This window comes from Bos indicus x Bos taurus, chromosome 2, assembly GCF_003369695.1.
Source record: "Bos indicus x Bos taurus breed Angus x Brahman F1 hybrid chromosome 2, Bos_hybrid_MaternalHap_v2.0, whole genome shotgun sequence".
Classification (NCBI taxonomy): domain Eukaryota; kingdom Metazoa; phylum Chordata; class Mammalia; order Artiodactyla; family Bovidae; genus Bos; species Bos indicus x Bos taurus.
The window spans coordinates 124389853-124407036 of NC_040077.1; the positions used below are offsets into that span (position 1 = coordinate 124389853).

The 17184-nt window shown below is 41.2% G+C and overlaps 1 protein-coding gene across 5 annotated transcripts in view; it reads right to left on the reverse strand.

Annotated features, from left to right (window-relative positions):
• Window positions 1–3321: 3321 nt before the first annotated feature.
• Window positions 3322–17184, reverse strand: part of GMEB1 (glucocorticoid modulatory element binding protein 1) — a 36068-nt gene continuing 22205 nt past the window's right edge. For 3 of the 5 annotated variants that reach the window (XM_027518552.1, XM_027518536.1, XM_027518526.1), the window contains exons 8-10: window positions 16697–16834; window positions 11619–11741; window positions 6647–7347 (exon numbers count right to left, since the gene is read on the reverse strand). In XM_027518552.1, coding sequence (XP_027374353.1) covers window positions 6647–7347; window positions 11619–11741; window positions 16697–16834 — 962 coding nt within the window. Of the gene's footprint in view, window positions 7348–11618; window positions 11742–16696; window positions 16835–17184 lie in introns of all 5 variants that reach the window. The other 2 variants (XM_027518516.1, XM_027518543.1) reach the window with 2 other exon arrangements.

Consider the following 17184-nt stretch of genomic DNA (forward strand, 5'->3'; position numbering starts at 1 on the left):
TTCCCTGTCTATTGTTTTCCTCTATTTTTTTTTTGCATTGATCTGTTAGGAAGGCTTTCTTATCTATTAGGCTTGCTAATCTTTGGAACTCTGCACTCAGATGGATATATCTTTTCTTTTCTCCTTTGCCTTTTGCTTCTCTTCTTTTCTCAGATAATTGTAAAGACCTCCTCAGACCATTTTGCCTTTTTGCATTTCTTTTCCTTGGAGATGGTTTTGATCACTGCCTCCTGTACAATGTCACGAACCTCCATCCATAGTTCTTCAGGCACTCTGTCTATCAGACCTAATCCCTTGAATCTATTTCTCACTTCCACTGTATAATCGTAAAGGGTTGGGCTCTATACAGTAGGGAACAAATGAAGGAGTTCTAATCAGGGACCATGACATCAGCATCACCTCAAACAGGACCATTAACAAAGTGATAAATCAGTACTGCCTGTGTCTGATGGACAGGATAGATGATTTGGGTTCTAAAATAATTTCTCAGGTAAGTTCCCTCCCCTCACAACTCCCTCTCCAGTACTTTTGAGAGATGGTGAACAGGACTGTAAGCAAAACAACCTTAAGGAGCAGCTAAACAAAATACATTATCCGTAGAACATCATCATGATAAAATAGTTAGTTGAAAGTTTTCCTTTTAGGTATTAAGGTTCTCTAGCACATTTGAAGACTCTCTTTAATAAATTTGATCCATATACAATGCTTCAAATGTATCTGTTGTTTAGAGTAGAATATAAATGTTAGTTTCCTCATTGTAAAATGATGTAAACAATGCTATTGACCACGCAGGACTGTAGTGAGGATCAAATGGATTAACAATGTAAAGTGCTTAGAACAATGCTTGGTACATAGTTATCCTTCCATAAGTATTGGCTATTATTGTTATTATTATTAATAATATTATTCATGCATCAAATATCTATCCAGCCTCTACTACATGCCAGGCACTGTTCCAGGGACTGCAGAACAGCAGTGACCAAGAGGTGAGAAAGGCCCCTGCTCTCATGGAGCTTCCATTCTGGTTGGGGGAGAAAAAAATACATGTATATCAGGTGATAGTAAAAGAAAGAAAAATAAAGCAGGGTAAAGGAAAGTGGGAAGCACAGTGCAGAAGGAAACTGCCACTCTTCATAGGGTGGGTAATCAAGGAAGTCCTCTCTGATAAGGGAACATGTGAACGGAGACTTGAAGGAAATGAGGTATTAATAATAAGCTCCGCAGCTACCTGGGGGGAAGAGTGTGCTTGAAACCATTGAATCAAAAAATAAGCTGCAAAAAATAAGTATTAATAGATTTGGGTTTGTAATAGGGAGTGACAGTGTCTGTTAAGAAGCCATGTTTCACCTAACACAGGCCTCAGTTCCAGTCTGGTGCTGCTGTGAGGAAATGTGGACCCAGTGTTGTCAGATCTTCTGGGCTTTGGTTTTTGTTGTTGCTGTTTTTTGAAGAAAAGTTTTATCCTAAATTTTTCATGTGAACTGTTCCTATGTTTGAAACCCTGTGCAGGCATAAATGGGGCTTCCCTGGCGGCTCAGATGGTAAAGAATCCGCCTGCGATGCAGGAGACCGGGTTCGATCCCTGGGTTGGGAAGATCCCCTGGAGGAGGAAGTGGCAACCCACTCCAGTATTCTTGCCTGGAGGATCCCATGGACAAAGCTCCTACATTAAAGTCCAATGAGGAACCCATCTTTCTTTCTGGATCACTACCCAGCCTCAGATTTATCTTTGTATGTGACCCAACGCTAATGTCCACGTGTTTTCAAACTAGAAAAATCGACCCACGTCATAAACCATAGTTATTAGCAAAGGCACATAGAAGCAAGAGAACCCAGGGTTAATTTCAAAGTAGAGTGTGGCCTACTTTAGGATGAGAGGGCTTCAGGAGTCTTCAGGTTGGGAGCCTCATAGACACAACAGAAACTTCAGGTAGTTATGAAGATGTAGTTAAGAATCATACTGGGCTGCAATAATTTATCCAGCAAACAGGCATGTCTTGGCCTGGGCTATGGACCATAGGTAGAGAATCGATCAGGTGTGAAAGATAGATTTTAGAATCTGTGTTCTGAGGAACTTCGAGCACAAGCATATCCCAAAGATACCTCAATTCAGGTGATGACTAGAGTTAAGAAGGCTGTTCTAGAGTGAAGACTGAAATCTCTGGATGTACGGTGAGGTTTGGGTCTTGGGGTCTCCTTGGAAGGAAATGATTGTCTTGAGTTGTTGATAAGAAAGTTATTGCTAAGAAAGGCAGAGTTACTACATGGCAGGATTTGGGAACTAAGTCACACTGGTTTCTCCAAAGCAAGGAGGATGGTGCAGCATGGTGAGGATGTTCAAGGAAAGTAGAACCTTCTAGAGGGCGCGCGATTGCCTAGCTTGGGACTAAGAAAGGTGTTCCAGGTTGGCAAGGAAAACTAGAAATGACTCAACTAAGGCTATCTAAGAAGAGAATACCAGGGGCAGAGAGTGCTAGTCTAGCGGAACTGATCCTTTGTTTAGCGCATCAGCCTTGCTTATTATTGTAGTACATTACAGACTACACAAGAATTTCCCAGGGAAGAGGTATCCAAGGTGTGAGGGGTCTGTGATCAATTGTACTAGGTTGTTGACTGAAAAGGCAGGGGCTAGCTAACCTAGAATCTGATTTGTCTCAGAAAGGACTATTTCCTCAGGAGCATTACCCAAGTGAATCACAACTCATGCCTATTTTGAGAATTCAACCTTTTCTTTGTCCTTTCTGCCTCCTTGAGAGTTGTGGGCCAGTTATAACTCAATGAACTGCTGCTACTAAGTCGCTTCAGTCGTGTCCAACTCTGTGCGACCCCATAGACGGCAGCCCACCAGGCTCCCATCCCTGGGATTCTCCAGGCAAGAACACTGGAGTGGGTTGCCATTTCCTTCTCCAATGCATGAAAGTGAAAAGCAAAAGTGAAGTCACTCAGTCGTGTCTGACTCTTTGCGACCCCATGGACTGCAGCCTACCAGACTCCTCCATCCATGGGATTTTCCAGGCAAGAGTACTGGAGTGGGGAGCCATTCTCCAAACTCAATGAACTAGGAGTTCCATATTTTGTACTTGATTTCACTATCTTTATCATCAAATGTTACCAGTACTTCCCACCATGCAGACTTACCTTTAATGCTTTTCATGAAATAGGTTAAAATGCCACCACTAAACAGTCAATCCACCTGGGTTGAATGTTAAATTTGAGGGTATCTGGATTAATTCTGGTCTTCCTCCCCAAATATGGACAGAAGCATAAAAGAAACTTCACATGAAACAGCTTGAAATCCTAAATATTCAAGTCTATTGTTTCTTTTTTTAACTTTGGAATGGCAGGGAGTTTTGTTTTAATTGGGGGAGGGGACAGGGATGGAGCCTGGAAACTGAAAAGGGGAAGAGAACAGGCACGCACCAGACAGGGGCATGGCCAAGGTAAGACAGCTGAACAGTTGCTTCTGAGCCCTTTGTGAAAACCACACTGCAGGAATGTTTGGGGCATTTACCTTCTACCAGCTAAAGTCCAGTCCTGTACTGGATTCATCTGCTGGAAACTCTGAGAAGCTGATGAATGACTGGGCTTTCTCCAGTGGAGTGGTCTCAGGAGAGCCTATCTAAGCTGCTGACTCTGCCTAGCTCTGGAGGCAGAAGCAACAAGACAGCGGATTTTTTCCCCCTTCTTGTATACCTAAGTCCAACAACTTGAAAATGGAATCCAAAAAAGTAGCCAAAAATGGTCTGTCCTAAATCAGGTTAGGTATACATCTTCTCCAGGAAGTACTCCCATTATTTACTGATCTCTGCCTCCAAGCTGGGTTAGACGCTTGACCCTTTGTTCTCTCTTCTCCCAGCCAACAGCTCTGCCACTGCACTTATCCCATTGGATGATTAGTTTCAGTATCTCCCTAGAGAAAGGCTTAACCGTTTTGTACCTTTGGTAGCCTTCTGAAATCCATGGACCAGCTCTCGGAACAATATTTATCAATGCGTGAAATAAAATACATAAGGTTACAAAGGAAACCAATTATATTGAAATACAGTTCTTAACTCCAGACAGTCTCTGGAGAATGAGTCCCTTGAGTGCATGGACTGAGCGAGCCTTCATCTCTGTACTGCGAGTGCCGAGCACAAAGCCTGGCACATAGGTGACACTTACAAACATTCACTTAGTGAGGGAACAGAAAGATAGATGGCTACTGGAAGCTCAGCCTGAGGAATGATTCACTGCAACTGCTTGTGCACACAGCAGTGCCTTGCGTGTGTCTCACCCCATCTGAGCTCATTTAGACCAGGGCTACGAGGAAACCCACATTCAACAACAGGTACATAGCATTGAGCAATAACGACAGGCTATTGGAAGACCAGGAAAACAACATAGCTCATGTATTTCCACCAGGTGGAATATTCAGAGAGTGAAAAGAAACAGGCTCTGTCTTTAGGAGGCGATCTCTTGACTTAGGAAGCATGATGCTCACACTACTTTAAAACAGTACCAACATCTCTGAAATAAGAAAGGAACCTAAGCTAGCATGTAGGTGTTCTCTAGGGCTCCTCCTCTGTCCAGAGTTAAGCCTGTTGTCTCTGGCAAAGAGAAAAGTGTCCTTAAAAACCACATGAGGGATGACATGTGCCTTTCTAGGTTCAAGTAGTAGTTTTAGACTTAGGCAGAAATTTTGTTTATGTACCAAAAGAAAATCTAAAGAAGCAAGAAATAAAAGTCATTTTCCTCACTAAAGATATATTAAGGGCCAAAGCTTTGTTCTAAATTGATTGCTCTGTCTATTGACTATTCTGAAAAGAAAAACAAAACCCCGGACAATCTTAAAGCTGAAAATCAAAACTGCATGGGATTCAGAAATTTCACCCTTAAGCCTTTTAAGATTGACCCTTCCAAATCAGAGGGCTTCTCTAGCTATACACAGCTATCGGAGGGATGGCAGAACGCAGTTTTCACTTGCTTAACAACAGGGTTTCCAACATCCGTTGGAAGAAACATAGCTTCAGGTGGGTGCCTTCAAAAAAAAAGAAGGAAACTACAGGTCAAAGTTTTGTTTTTAATTAAAAAAAAAAAAAGACCTCCCACTCCTAAGATGTGTGCTTTCTTTTTTGACCTACTTTTCCTTTAAATGGTCTGCAGTTTCCCTACATTTTTCCTAGTGCAGTAAACAATGCATTCTTTAGAAATAAAAACCAGGGTCCACTCTTGCCCCAAACACTGAAGATGGTCAAAGAGAAAGAATCACAGCACAGAAAATGGGCCCAGCTCCAAATATACAAAAACATTAAAAAAAGAACAAAACAAAATACCCCCTCCCCACCCAAAGACATTATGATTACATTCCTGGTACATTTCCTATAATATAATGCTGCAGACAATGCTTCTTTCCCAGGAAGTCCAGCTTGCTCAGGAGACATCTACTTGATAGGCTGGGGTGTTGAGTCCTCCCTGCCAAACCTAAGGGTCTTTTATGAGCTCAATATCTCACAGAAACATCTGTGGTATAAATGGTAGAAATGAATCTAAAAGGGGATGAAGGCAGGCAGCCACCTGTCACTGTTCTCTGAATCAGCCAAAAAGCTGAAGAGCGTGGGATCCAGGAGACAGATGCCATTAACCATTCAGGGATACAGGGGAAAACAAGAGGAAGCACCAAAGGAGTGGCTACTTTTGGTTCCAAAGTCAAGAAAGGGCCCTGCAAAAAAGGGCAGTTGGTCTGGAAGAGGAAATCTCCTGCTCCTGGAGTCATGCAATAAAAATGATGGCCTTGGAGCCCCACCCGCCCAGAACAGCCACAGTCTAAGGACCAGAGCAATTTTATACCACACCACAGTTTGCAAATGAATGGACCTGGAGGGTAAGTGCTTTGACAGAGCGGCTGCAAGGTAAGCCTTAGCCCCAAACCACAGCTGTGACATCTCTGGATTCTTATCTCTGCCAAGCTGCAGGTCCCTGACGCCACCTGCTTGGTGAAAATGTACCCTTCCGCTTAACACTGGCCTTGCCTCAAAACGGCACCCATGGTGGTAACCCTCAGAGACAGCAAGAGGCATCAGTAGCACTTCTGGAAGTAAGATAATTTCCTTGCCCCATGCTGGCCAAAGCACTTCCCTTTTTAAGCTTCTGCTAGTTTGTTATCTTCCCCTCTAAGCAGAGTCAACTCACTTTTGTTTGGGGGTTTTGCACTGGCCTCTGAGGGCTTGTTTCAGGATACAACATCAAGTATACTTTTGCATCCATGTGTGAGTGGGTTGCCTTCAGGGTCAGATCTGTGTTCCCTGGTTTGGTCAATGCACCTTATGAGACTAAAACCACGTGTATACACAGAGAGACCAGCCTGGAAAGTGACTTCTGGAGAGGGTTTCGGGTTATCTTGATGCCTCCCCTCAAAGAAATAACTCTCTTGATGTAAGACGGTTAGGACATTGAATGACCTACTCTCAACTTCCAGAAGGGCAGCTTGTTTTGTCCATTTTTCAGAGAGGGGCTGGAAGGGACCCGACATGTTCAGTTACAACAATGAGATCTTGTTTTTTTTAAAAAAAAAAAGGATCCTATGTGGAAATGAGTGGGACAATGATAAAAATAAACAAATAATTAAAATTCCAAACCAAAACATATCTCCTGGCCCCAAGACCCCCAGTTAATCTTCTAAGACCACAATCTCCACATTGTGGACTTGATGCTGGTGTTCTTCCATCTCAGCCACGACTTTCTCCTCAGTCCTCAGTTCGGTCTCCAAAATGACTGCTTTGCCCTCAGTATCCTCGGCCTCTGGGTCTGGGGCTGGGTCAATCTCAATGATGGTCTGCCCATCCTCTGAGGTGCTTTCAACTGCCTGGATGGCCGAGGTTAGGCCAGACTCCATGGCCACCAGCTCCACAGGGCTCACCATGGTGGTCATGTTGCCCAGGGTACTCCCATCCTGCATGGCGGTGGAGCTCAGCAGTGCCAAGCTAGACGAAGGGTGGATGGTCACTGTGTCTGGTGAGCTGCTCTTGGCTGAGGAGACCACTGTGGCATAACGGAAGAGCTGAGGGCCAGAAGGCAGTGTGTGGACAGTCACAGGACTGGAGCCCTGGCTGAGGGTGGCCACTGGAATATTGCCCATGGAAAATGACTGACCCACTGGTGTGATGGTGATGGGTGAGATGACTGTGAACTGAGGCTGGTGGACAGGAGGAGAAGGGCTCAGGACAGTGGTGGAGGCTGGCCGCTGGAGCCGGGGCCTTTTGGGAGGCTTAGGAGTGCTCACAGGCATCAGTACCACATTTTGAACTGTCTGGGATTTCAGCCTGTGATCCTGGGCTTGCTTCTTCTGTTCTTCCAACTGGCGTTCCAAGTCTATGGAAAAAAGACAGACTTTGTGTAGAGAGAAGCGTAATCTTGGGAACAGTAAACTAGGAGTGAGGAGACCTGGGGTCTTGTCCTGGTTTTGCTACTATTTAGTGACTTCACTTTCACTTTTCACTTGCATGCATTGGAGAAGGAAATGGCAACCCACTCCAGTGTTCTTGCCAGGAGAATCCCAGGGACCGGGAAGCCTGGTGGGCTGCCATCTATGGGGTCGCACAGAGTCAGACATGACTGAAGCGACTTAGCAGCAGCAGCAGCAGCCTTAGGCAAGTCATGTTATCATTCTGAAGAAGGAACCAGACTGGATCTTTACAACTCCACCAGTTATTATATTTCATTGTGTGATTATAGGCAAGGTGATAATTCAGAATCTTGCCATACTGTGACCCTACTACAGCTCAACTCTAGAAGCTCCTGTGGCATTTTGCCACCTGTCACCAAAATGCAAACCGAAGAAGTCTCCATTTGGTCTAGTAGTTTATATATGCCCTGCCTACAGATGAAAATAATATCTGTACAATCCCTTTGCAGTTGCCATGGACCTACAAAGGAGCTACAATGGCCACTCTGAAAAACAGTGATTTCCAAACTGTCCTTCAAGACAGGATCACTTGCTAGTGACCCACATGGCTTTAATCTACCATCAGCCCCAGAGAAGTCTACACAAAGCTACAAAGGAAGTCCCTAAGAATTACAATACTGAAGGAGGTCTTAGAGTTCTAACATATTCATTTTGACAGAGATCCAGAGAAGTAAAGCTATTTATTTAAGGTCACAGAGCTTGGGCCAAAACAAAAGTCTTCTGATAGTCAATTTGGTGGCCTTCCCACCCCAATACACCTATCACTATCCCTCTCCCAAGGGTCTAATCCAACCTTGATGACTACTGGTGAGTCTGATTCTACAGCAGAACTTCTCTGCTGCTTAGCACCTGATATACATCCAATAAATAACCAGTTACACCCGAAGAGCACTATTCTTCCTGTGCGACACCAAGAGCAAGTCAATTCCCTGCTTGGAATAAAAGAGTGTGTATGTGCATGCATGTATACTAAGCCGCTAATTCGTAGGGATAAAGAACATAGTCAAAAATTTTACAACGCTGTCTTTTAAAGGTTATAAGATACTACATTTTTTCCCCATCTTTGGTGGTAATCAAAGAAACGTGAACCTAAACAAGATATCAATTAAATGTATAGTTTTAAAAAAAGTTAAATCAGAGTGTATTATAAAAAACAACACCCAATGTTGGGAGCTCAAACTTGTGAACTAAATTGGTATAATCTACTCGGAAATTTGATAATAGGTCACAGAACTCCATAAACAAATATCAATACCATTTAGCCTCAAGCTTAGTCCTGTGAAGTAGCTTATTTCTTTATTTTTGGGGGGCCTCACGGCTTACAGGATCTCAGTTCCCCAACCAGGGATTGAACCTGGGTCACGGCATTGAAAGCCTAGAATCCTAACCACTAGACCACCAGGAAACTTCCATGAAGTAGTTTAAAAGGACATAAGAAGAAATAGTATATTCATATAAGTTCACTACAATAAATAAGCCTTTGAAGAAAATTTTGAAAATTTAAATTCATCCCTAGAAAAATGTTGAGGTAAAATACTGTGTAGGAACTTGAAAAAATATTAGTATATCATAGTGAAAAAAGCAGAAAACACAACTTTATGTATATTGTGGTTATAACTAAAATATATGGACAAGGAACCAGAAGCCTACATTTCTAACAAAAACCATCTTTCAGACTGTTCTACCAGTCTGAAAGAAGACAGTGCTACCCTGGGCTTCACTGTCAAGGAGTGATGTGATCCCAGCAAATCATTTACTCTCTCTCTCCCTTTACTGGGTTATCTGTAAAATCAGGATAACAGCCTATAATATCCCTAGGAAGATGAAATGAAAAGGGGGATCTCTGAGAATACTTGGTAAACTGAATTTAAAATATAAACTGGACATAAAAATAAGTTTAGAACAACCTAAATTGTTCTTCTCTTACCAAATGATCTTTCTTGCCTTTTGTTTTCCCAACTGACTATATTCTACATCATATAAGATTGATAATCTATACCTCTAACTTGCTTTGTACCTTATTTCGAAAGCTTCTCATGACTTTTCTCTGGATATAAATTGTCAGGGAATGTTTAACAGGAGGATTCCTACGTGCTGTTTCTCACAAGTCCTTTGTTTCTTTTTAAGTGGAACAGCACGCTGCTCCCAGGAACTGAGGTCATTGTGTGAGACGGGCTTGAATCGCCTTTAGTAAACATTCTCTTTACAACAAAACTGCTTAGTCTCGATTCCCTTTCTTGAGATATGGATTGTCTCCTGACCTTGTGACCATCATCATCCCTTGTTCCCTTGGTAACGGTTACTGTACATTTGGTTTTCTGATCTTCATCACTGACGAAAGAAACTTCTTGTACTACGGCCTATATATACTCACAGAAAAATCATTATAGCACCTTTGCTCCATCAGAGCTTGGGTCCCCGTGTCTTTCTTTCTTTCTCTCTCTCTCTTCAGCTGATTCCTCGGACCACAGAGACCCGTCTTGCTCACTCTCCTGCCCAGGCTTCTAAGACTCGCTAGAGAAGGTGCCCTGTGCCTTCACCCCCCATCGAGAGGGTGCCCGGTGCCTTCGTGAGAGAGCAAGTCCTGTGTCAAGGACTTTATTGGTTTTCTGCGTAAACCAGGGAGTATTAGCCTCTTTCTCTCTTTCACTTTCTTATTGTTGCCTCCAGACCACCAGGTCCCGGTCCATTAAAGGACCCCAACAAGTGGCGCCTGAACAGGGACACTGGTGTACGTGGCATTTCGGTCGGAGGGACTCAGGACCTATTGAGGTTGGTAAGTATTAAGATGCGGGTCAAATGGCTGAGGGACTCAGGACCTATTGAGGTTGGGACCTATTGAGGTCAATAAGTACTAAAACACGGGCTATACGGCTGGAAAGCCCCATCATTTCTCTACTTTACTTCACCATTTGTTTAAAGCTCAGGGACTTTTGGTTTCAGGCCAATGAATAGAGGTTTACTTTCAAACACTGGTTAAATGTAATCCTTGGTTCCCTGATAAAGGCAGTTTTGATTTAGAAATTTGGCACTAGATCAAAGAAAACGTTAGACGAGCCACCAAGCAAGGAAAAAATATTCCAATTGATTTCTGGCCATTTCAAGGTAAATTCTAACCCTCCTAATATTCAACAACAGACAGAACACTTATTGCATGAATATGAATTAGATGATAAAACTTTACAAAAGGCCCAATTAGAACAACATAAAATATTTCAAAATTTTCTTACTAGCCCTGCCCTAGCTGCTCCAAATGCTCCTCCCCTGCCAACAGGTGCAACTCCAAAAGTCTCTCCTTTGTTGGAACCTAATGAAAGTTATACTAATTTGTAGCTAGATTAGAAACTGCTACTTCCTGTACTGTAATTAGAGAAGAAACCAAGAAACACCACGTAGGAATGCTCCTGTTAAATATTCCCTGACAATAAATGATAATTCCCTTTGTTCTACCACCATACCTTCCATATGCCTCTGCTACAGAACTACTTTTTGCACATATTTCTAAGTCTGCTTTCCCTTGAGTTCCTTGAAAGCCCTCAAGAGACTGAGATTACCTCACTCAACATTATATTTCTAAAATCTAGCTTGGAGACCAGCACAAAGCACTGGGTTGGCCAAAAAATTTGTTCAGGTTTTTCCATAAGATCATGCAGAAAAACCCAAATGAACTTTTCGACCAACCCAATACTTATTTAAAGGGTTAAATTATATATATGCTCATAATTTCTGATTACCAGAAATAAGGGAAGTGCAAAATGTGTATCTATCAACCAACTCAGTATTAATAATGTAAAAAAGACAAGGGTCAGCTTTATTCTTCTGCCACTTATATTACTGGGCTAATGGAGCAATCTAGCAGACATCTTCATCCTTCAAAGATATAAAAGGAGGATCATATTGCTAGTTTTCTTTTCTTTCCTTTTGTACTTCTCTGCTTGACCTGATTCCACCTCACCCAGGACTGTGTACAAAGAAAAAGCCAAATCTAATACTATGTGATTTGAAAGAAAGAAAGACAGAGAAGGAAGAAAACAGAAAAGGCAGGAGCGAGGGAGAGAGGGAGGAAAAGAAGGAAGGAAGGAAAAAGCCAGTCCAGTCCCAACAGAAGACAACAAAGAAATGCCAAGACTCGATGATGTTAGTATATCACCAAAGAAAAGAGAGAAGCTATACATACCTGTGAGAGTATAGAGAAACTGCTCTTCTCCCTGTTCTACTTGGTTCTTCCTGTTGTCCAAAACCTTCTTAACTGTGTCCATTAGGCCAAATGTATGTGCTACATTGTTAAGAACAGCAGCATCTATTTAAAACAAAATAGGTCTGTCCAGTTAAAACAGAAATGCTCTACAAACTCCCTACTATGCTACTTATAAATATAAAACAATTCAGAAATTAGAATGCTAATTGCATTTTCAAAAAAACAAAGATTTATCACAGGGCATCCCTGGTGGTCCTGTGGCTGGGACTCTGCACTCCCATTGCAGGGGGGCCTGGGTTTGATCCCTGCCCCACATGCCTCAACTAAGACCTGGTGCAACCAAAGAATAAATACAAAGAAATGAATATTAAGTAAAAAAGATTTATCACATGTGTAACTAATTTTTATTTAATTGTTATATCTTTATACATCTCTCCATATAAATAAATACAAAAATAAGGGGAAAAATCTTGCATCTGGGTATAGGTTCTGACTTGGTTTAGAAAAACATGGTCATTCTGGACTCGCCTGGCAGTCCAGTGGTTAAGACTCTGCCTTCCAATGCAGAAGGCACAGGTTTGATCCCTGGCTGGGGAACTAAGATCCCACATGTTGTGTGGTATAGCACAAAAAAGAAAGAAAAAGAAAACATGGTCATCTACTAAGCAGAGCTAAGTCTGAATCTTGGTTTTGATGTTTCCTGTCTGTGTGACCTTGGGTAAGTCATTTCAGTTTTTTCATTTGAAACAAATGGGACTAATAATACTTACTCTGCAAAATAGATATGAAGGTTTGAAATATCATATGTTAATTGCCAAACATGGGCATTTATTATTATTAATAGTATTATCCTTATGCCCCTTTAAACAAAGCTTCTTGAAAGAGCTGTTACTGAGCTGTTATTAACTCAGACCACTTCTCTACCTATAGCTAGCTCTCTTCCACAGTCATCTCATCCAGTTTCATCAGTTTAGTTCAATTCAGTTGCTCAGTCATGTTTGACTCTTTGCAACCCCACAGACTGCAGCACACCAGGCTTCCCTGTCCTTCACCAACTCCTGGAGCTTGCTCAGACTCATGTCCATTGAGTCGGTGATGCCATCCAACCATCTCATCCTCTGTCATCCCCTTCTCCTGCCTTCAATCTTTTCCAACATCAGGGTCTTTTCCAGTGAGTCAGTTCTTCACATCAGGTGGCCAAAGTATTGGAGGTTCAGCATTAGTCCTTCCAATGAATACTCAGGACTGACTTCCTTTAGGATGGACTGGTTTGATCTCTTTGCAGTCCAAGGGACTTTTAAGTCTTCTCCAACATCACAAAGCAAAAGCATCAATTTTTTGGCACTCAGCTTTCTTTATGGTCCAACTCTTATGTCCATACATGACCACTGGAAAAACCATAGCTTTGACTAGATAGACCTCTGTTGGCAAAGTAATGTCTCTGCTTTTTAATATGCTGTTTAGGTTGGTCATAGCTTTTCTTCCAAGGAGCAAGTGTCTTTTAATTACATGGCTGCAGTCACCATCTGCAGTGATTTTGGAGCTCAAGAAAAGAAAGTCTGTCATTGCTTCCATTATTTCCCCATCTATTTGCCATGACGTGATGGAAAGGGATGCCATGATCTTAGAATTTTGAATACTGAGTTTTAAGCCAGCTTTTTCACTCACCTATTTCATTTTCATTAAGAGGCTCTTTAGTTCCTCCTCACTTTCTGCCATAAGGGTGGTGTCATCTGAATATCTGTGGTTGTTGATATTTCTCCCAGCAATCTTGATTCCAGCTTATGCTTCATCAGGCTGGCATTTTGCATGATGTACTCTGCACATACGTAAGTTAAATAAGCAGGGTGACAATATACAGCCTTGATGTACTCCTTTCCCGATTTGGAACCTGTCTGTTGTTCCATGTCTAAGTCTAACTGTTGTTTTTTGACCTGCATACAGGTTTTCAGGAGGCTGGTAAGGTGGTCTGGTATTCCCATATCTTGAAGAATTTTCCAGTTGGTTGTGATCCACGCAATCAAAGGCTTTAGGATAATCAATGAATCAGAAGTAGATGTTTTTCTGGAATTCTCTTGCTTTTTCAATGATCCAATGGATGTTGGCAGTTTGATCTCTGGTTCCTCTGCCTTTTCTAAATCCAGCTTGAATATCTGGAAGTTCTCAGTTCACATACTGTTGAAGTCTAGCTTGGGGAATTATGAGAATTACTTTGCTAGCGTGTGAGATGAGTGCAATTGTGCAGTAGTTTGAACATTCTTTGACATTGCCTTTCCTTGGGATTGGAATGAAAACTGACCTTTTGGAGTCCTGTGGCCACTGCTGAGTTTTCCAAATTTGCTGGCATATTGAGTCCTGTTTCATAGTTTTAAGTATCATAGACATGCTAAGAACTCCCACATGTAGCTATCCAGCCCAGATCTCTTTCCTGCATTACAGATTCATACTTCTGTTTAGTCAAGTGACATCTCCATCTGAAGTCCTCATAAGCATCTCAATTTAAAAGTCAAAAGTCAATTCTGATTTCCTATCCCAGCAGTCTTCATCTCAAGAAATTTTGCCACCACTCACAGTTCAGACAAAAAATACATTAGTTATCCTGGATTTCTTTCTTTTTTACCTGACATCTAATCCATCAGCAAGACCTGTCAGTTCCACATTCAAAACATATCCCCAGTATGATCATTTCTTCCCAGGTCTACCACTACCCACTTAATTCACACTACCATCGTCTCTTGCCTGAACTAACTCCTTCAAAAGTCTTCCAACTGGTCTTCTTTTTTGAACTATTTATTTATTTATTTGGCTGTGCTGGGTCTTAGTTGCAGTATGCAGGATCTTTAGTTGCAGCATTCGAACTCTTAGCTGCAGCATGTGGGATCTAGTTTCCTGACCAAGGATCGAACCTGGGCCCCCTGCATTAGGAGATCACAGTCTTAGTCACTGGACCACCAGGGAAGTACTTTAAGTGGTCTTCTTGTTTCTATTCTTGCCCCATATAATCTATTCTCCCCACAGCAACCACAGTGATCTTTTAAAAATAAAAATAAACCTGATCATTTTACTCTCCTGCTCAAAATCACTATGATGGCTTAATGTCACCTTAAAATAAAACCCAAAGTTTTATCTTTAGGTTTTATCTGACCAAAGCTTATCCAAAATGTCCCCCCTGCTTCTGTCCAACTTCATCACCCATCACTGTTTCCATTAACAGTCCCCTGGAGCCATATGTCAGCACTCCTCTAATTCTTTGAACCCACTCAGTTTATTGTCATATCAAGATCTTTGTCCCCTCTGCCTGGAGTGTTCCTTCTCCCAGTCTGTCACATGGCTATCTCCTTCAATTCAGATTTCTACTCAAATGCCGCCTGCTTAGAGGGGGCTTCTTTGACCACCCTGTCTAAAAGAATCACCCCTGTTTTTTATATTAGTTGCTTTAAAAAAAAACAACCTCCAATCATAAAAAAAAGATTCTGCTGTAAAGTTTAAGTGTATTTACATAATGTAAATACCAGGGGCTTCCCTGGAAGCTTAAATGGTAAAGAATCTAACTGCAATGCAGGAAACCCCAGTTTGATCCCTGGGTCAGGAAGATTCCCCTGGAGAAGGAAATGGCAACCCATTCTAGTATTCTTGCCTGGAGAATTCCTTGGATAGAGGAGCCTGGAGGGCTGCAGTCCATGGGGTCATAAAGAGTGGGACACAACTGAGCAACTAACACTTCCTGACTTCCTTACACATAGTATATGAGTCATAAAGAGGTAACAATACACATCTAACAAATCTAAGGACAGACTTAACTAAACATACAAGCTTATGAGACCTCATAATGAGCCCTTTTGTATCAGATGATTAAAACATTTTACATTGTGCATGACAGCAAGTACCCTGTAAGTATGCAGAAACACTTATAAATGCACACAATAGTTCTGGGAGCCTTAAACTAACAGAATACGAGAATTGTCTAAGACAGGTGGATTTCTTCAATTTTCAAACTCTATATATCTATTTATATCTATATTGAGAGAGAGACAGAGAGACTGCTTTCTGGCACCATTTACAAAGGCAAAAATTACCTGTGGAAAAAGCAATGCCAAACCTGAGTTTAAAACCAAGGTATGCTAAAAACAGAGCTACCACATATGATCCAGCAATCCCACTCCTGGGCATATATTCGGAAATGATGAAAATACCAGTTTGAAAAGATATATGGACTCCAATGTTTACAGTAGCAATTTACAATCTGCAGCAATCAAGACATGGAAGCAACCTAAGTGTCCGTTGGCAGGTAAATGGATAAAGATGTGGTATATATATCCAATGAAATATAACTTAGTCATAACAAAAGAAAATATTGCCATCTGCAGGAACACAGATGGACCTAGAGAATATCATACTAAGTGAAGCCAAAGACAAATATTATATAATATTATTTATACAAGTATAAATATTTGTATTTATATTATATATATAAATATATATAACAATATATATATTTATATATATTATATATATATATAAATATATATAACAACAAAATAATACAAATGAATTTATTTACAAAATAGAAACAAACTCACAGACATAGAAAACATGTTTATGGTTACTATTTCCCCCATGGGAAGTGGGGGAGGGATAAAGTAGGAGTATGGGATTAACAGATATACACTACTACATATAAAATACACAAGCAACAGTGATCTACTGTATAGCACAGGGAACTATATTCAGTATCTTCTAATAACTTATAATGGAAAATAATCTAAATATATATAAATATACACACACACACAAAACTGAATCATTTTGCTGTACACCTAAAACTAACACAATATTATAAATCAACTACACCTCAATTTAAAAAAACAATATTTTACAGTTAAAATTTACAGTTATGAACTTTGTATAGTAACTTAATGTTTTATGATCCTTAATTTCCTAATCTGTAAAATGAGGATAATAATACCTGTACCTCAGTGTTTCATGAGGCTAATAACGTCTGCCTACAATTGTTACTGTTTAATAAAGACCACTATCGTTAGGATTAGTATGTTTACCTGTGACCTGGAAGGGAGCCTGGATGAGCCGCTGCTGAACTCCCCTAAGTAGCTCCTCTATTTCCTTCTGTATATTGCAGACAACCTCTTCCATCAGTCCAACATCAGCTATTCCTTTCCAGAACATCAAAGTGTCCTCTGGCAAAAAAGGATAAGACAGAAGGCAAATAAGGGATGCTACATATACTTAGGCTTCCCAGGTGGCTCAGTGGTAAAGAATCTGCCTATAATACAGGAGACATGGGTTTGATCCCTGGGTCTGGAAGATTCCCTGGGTCTGGAAGATCCCCTGGAGGAGGAAGTCCCAACCCACTCCAGTATTCTTGCCTGGAAAACTCCATGGACAGAAGAGTCTTGTGGGTTATAGTTCATGGGGTCACAAAGAGTTGGATACAACTGAGCACACAAATAAGGGATGCTACATATGCTTAGGTATAGCTCTACAATGTTAAGTTCAAAAAAAAATTTTTTTCCATGCTGTGTGGCTT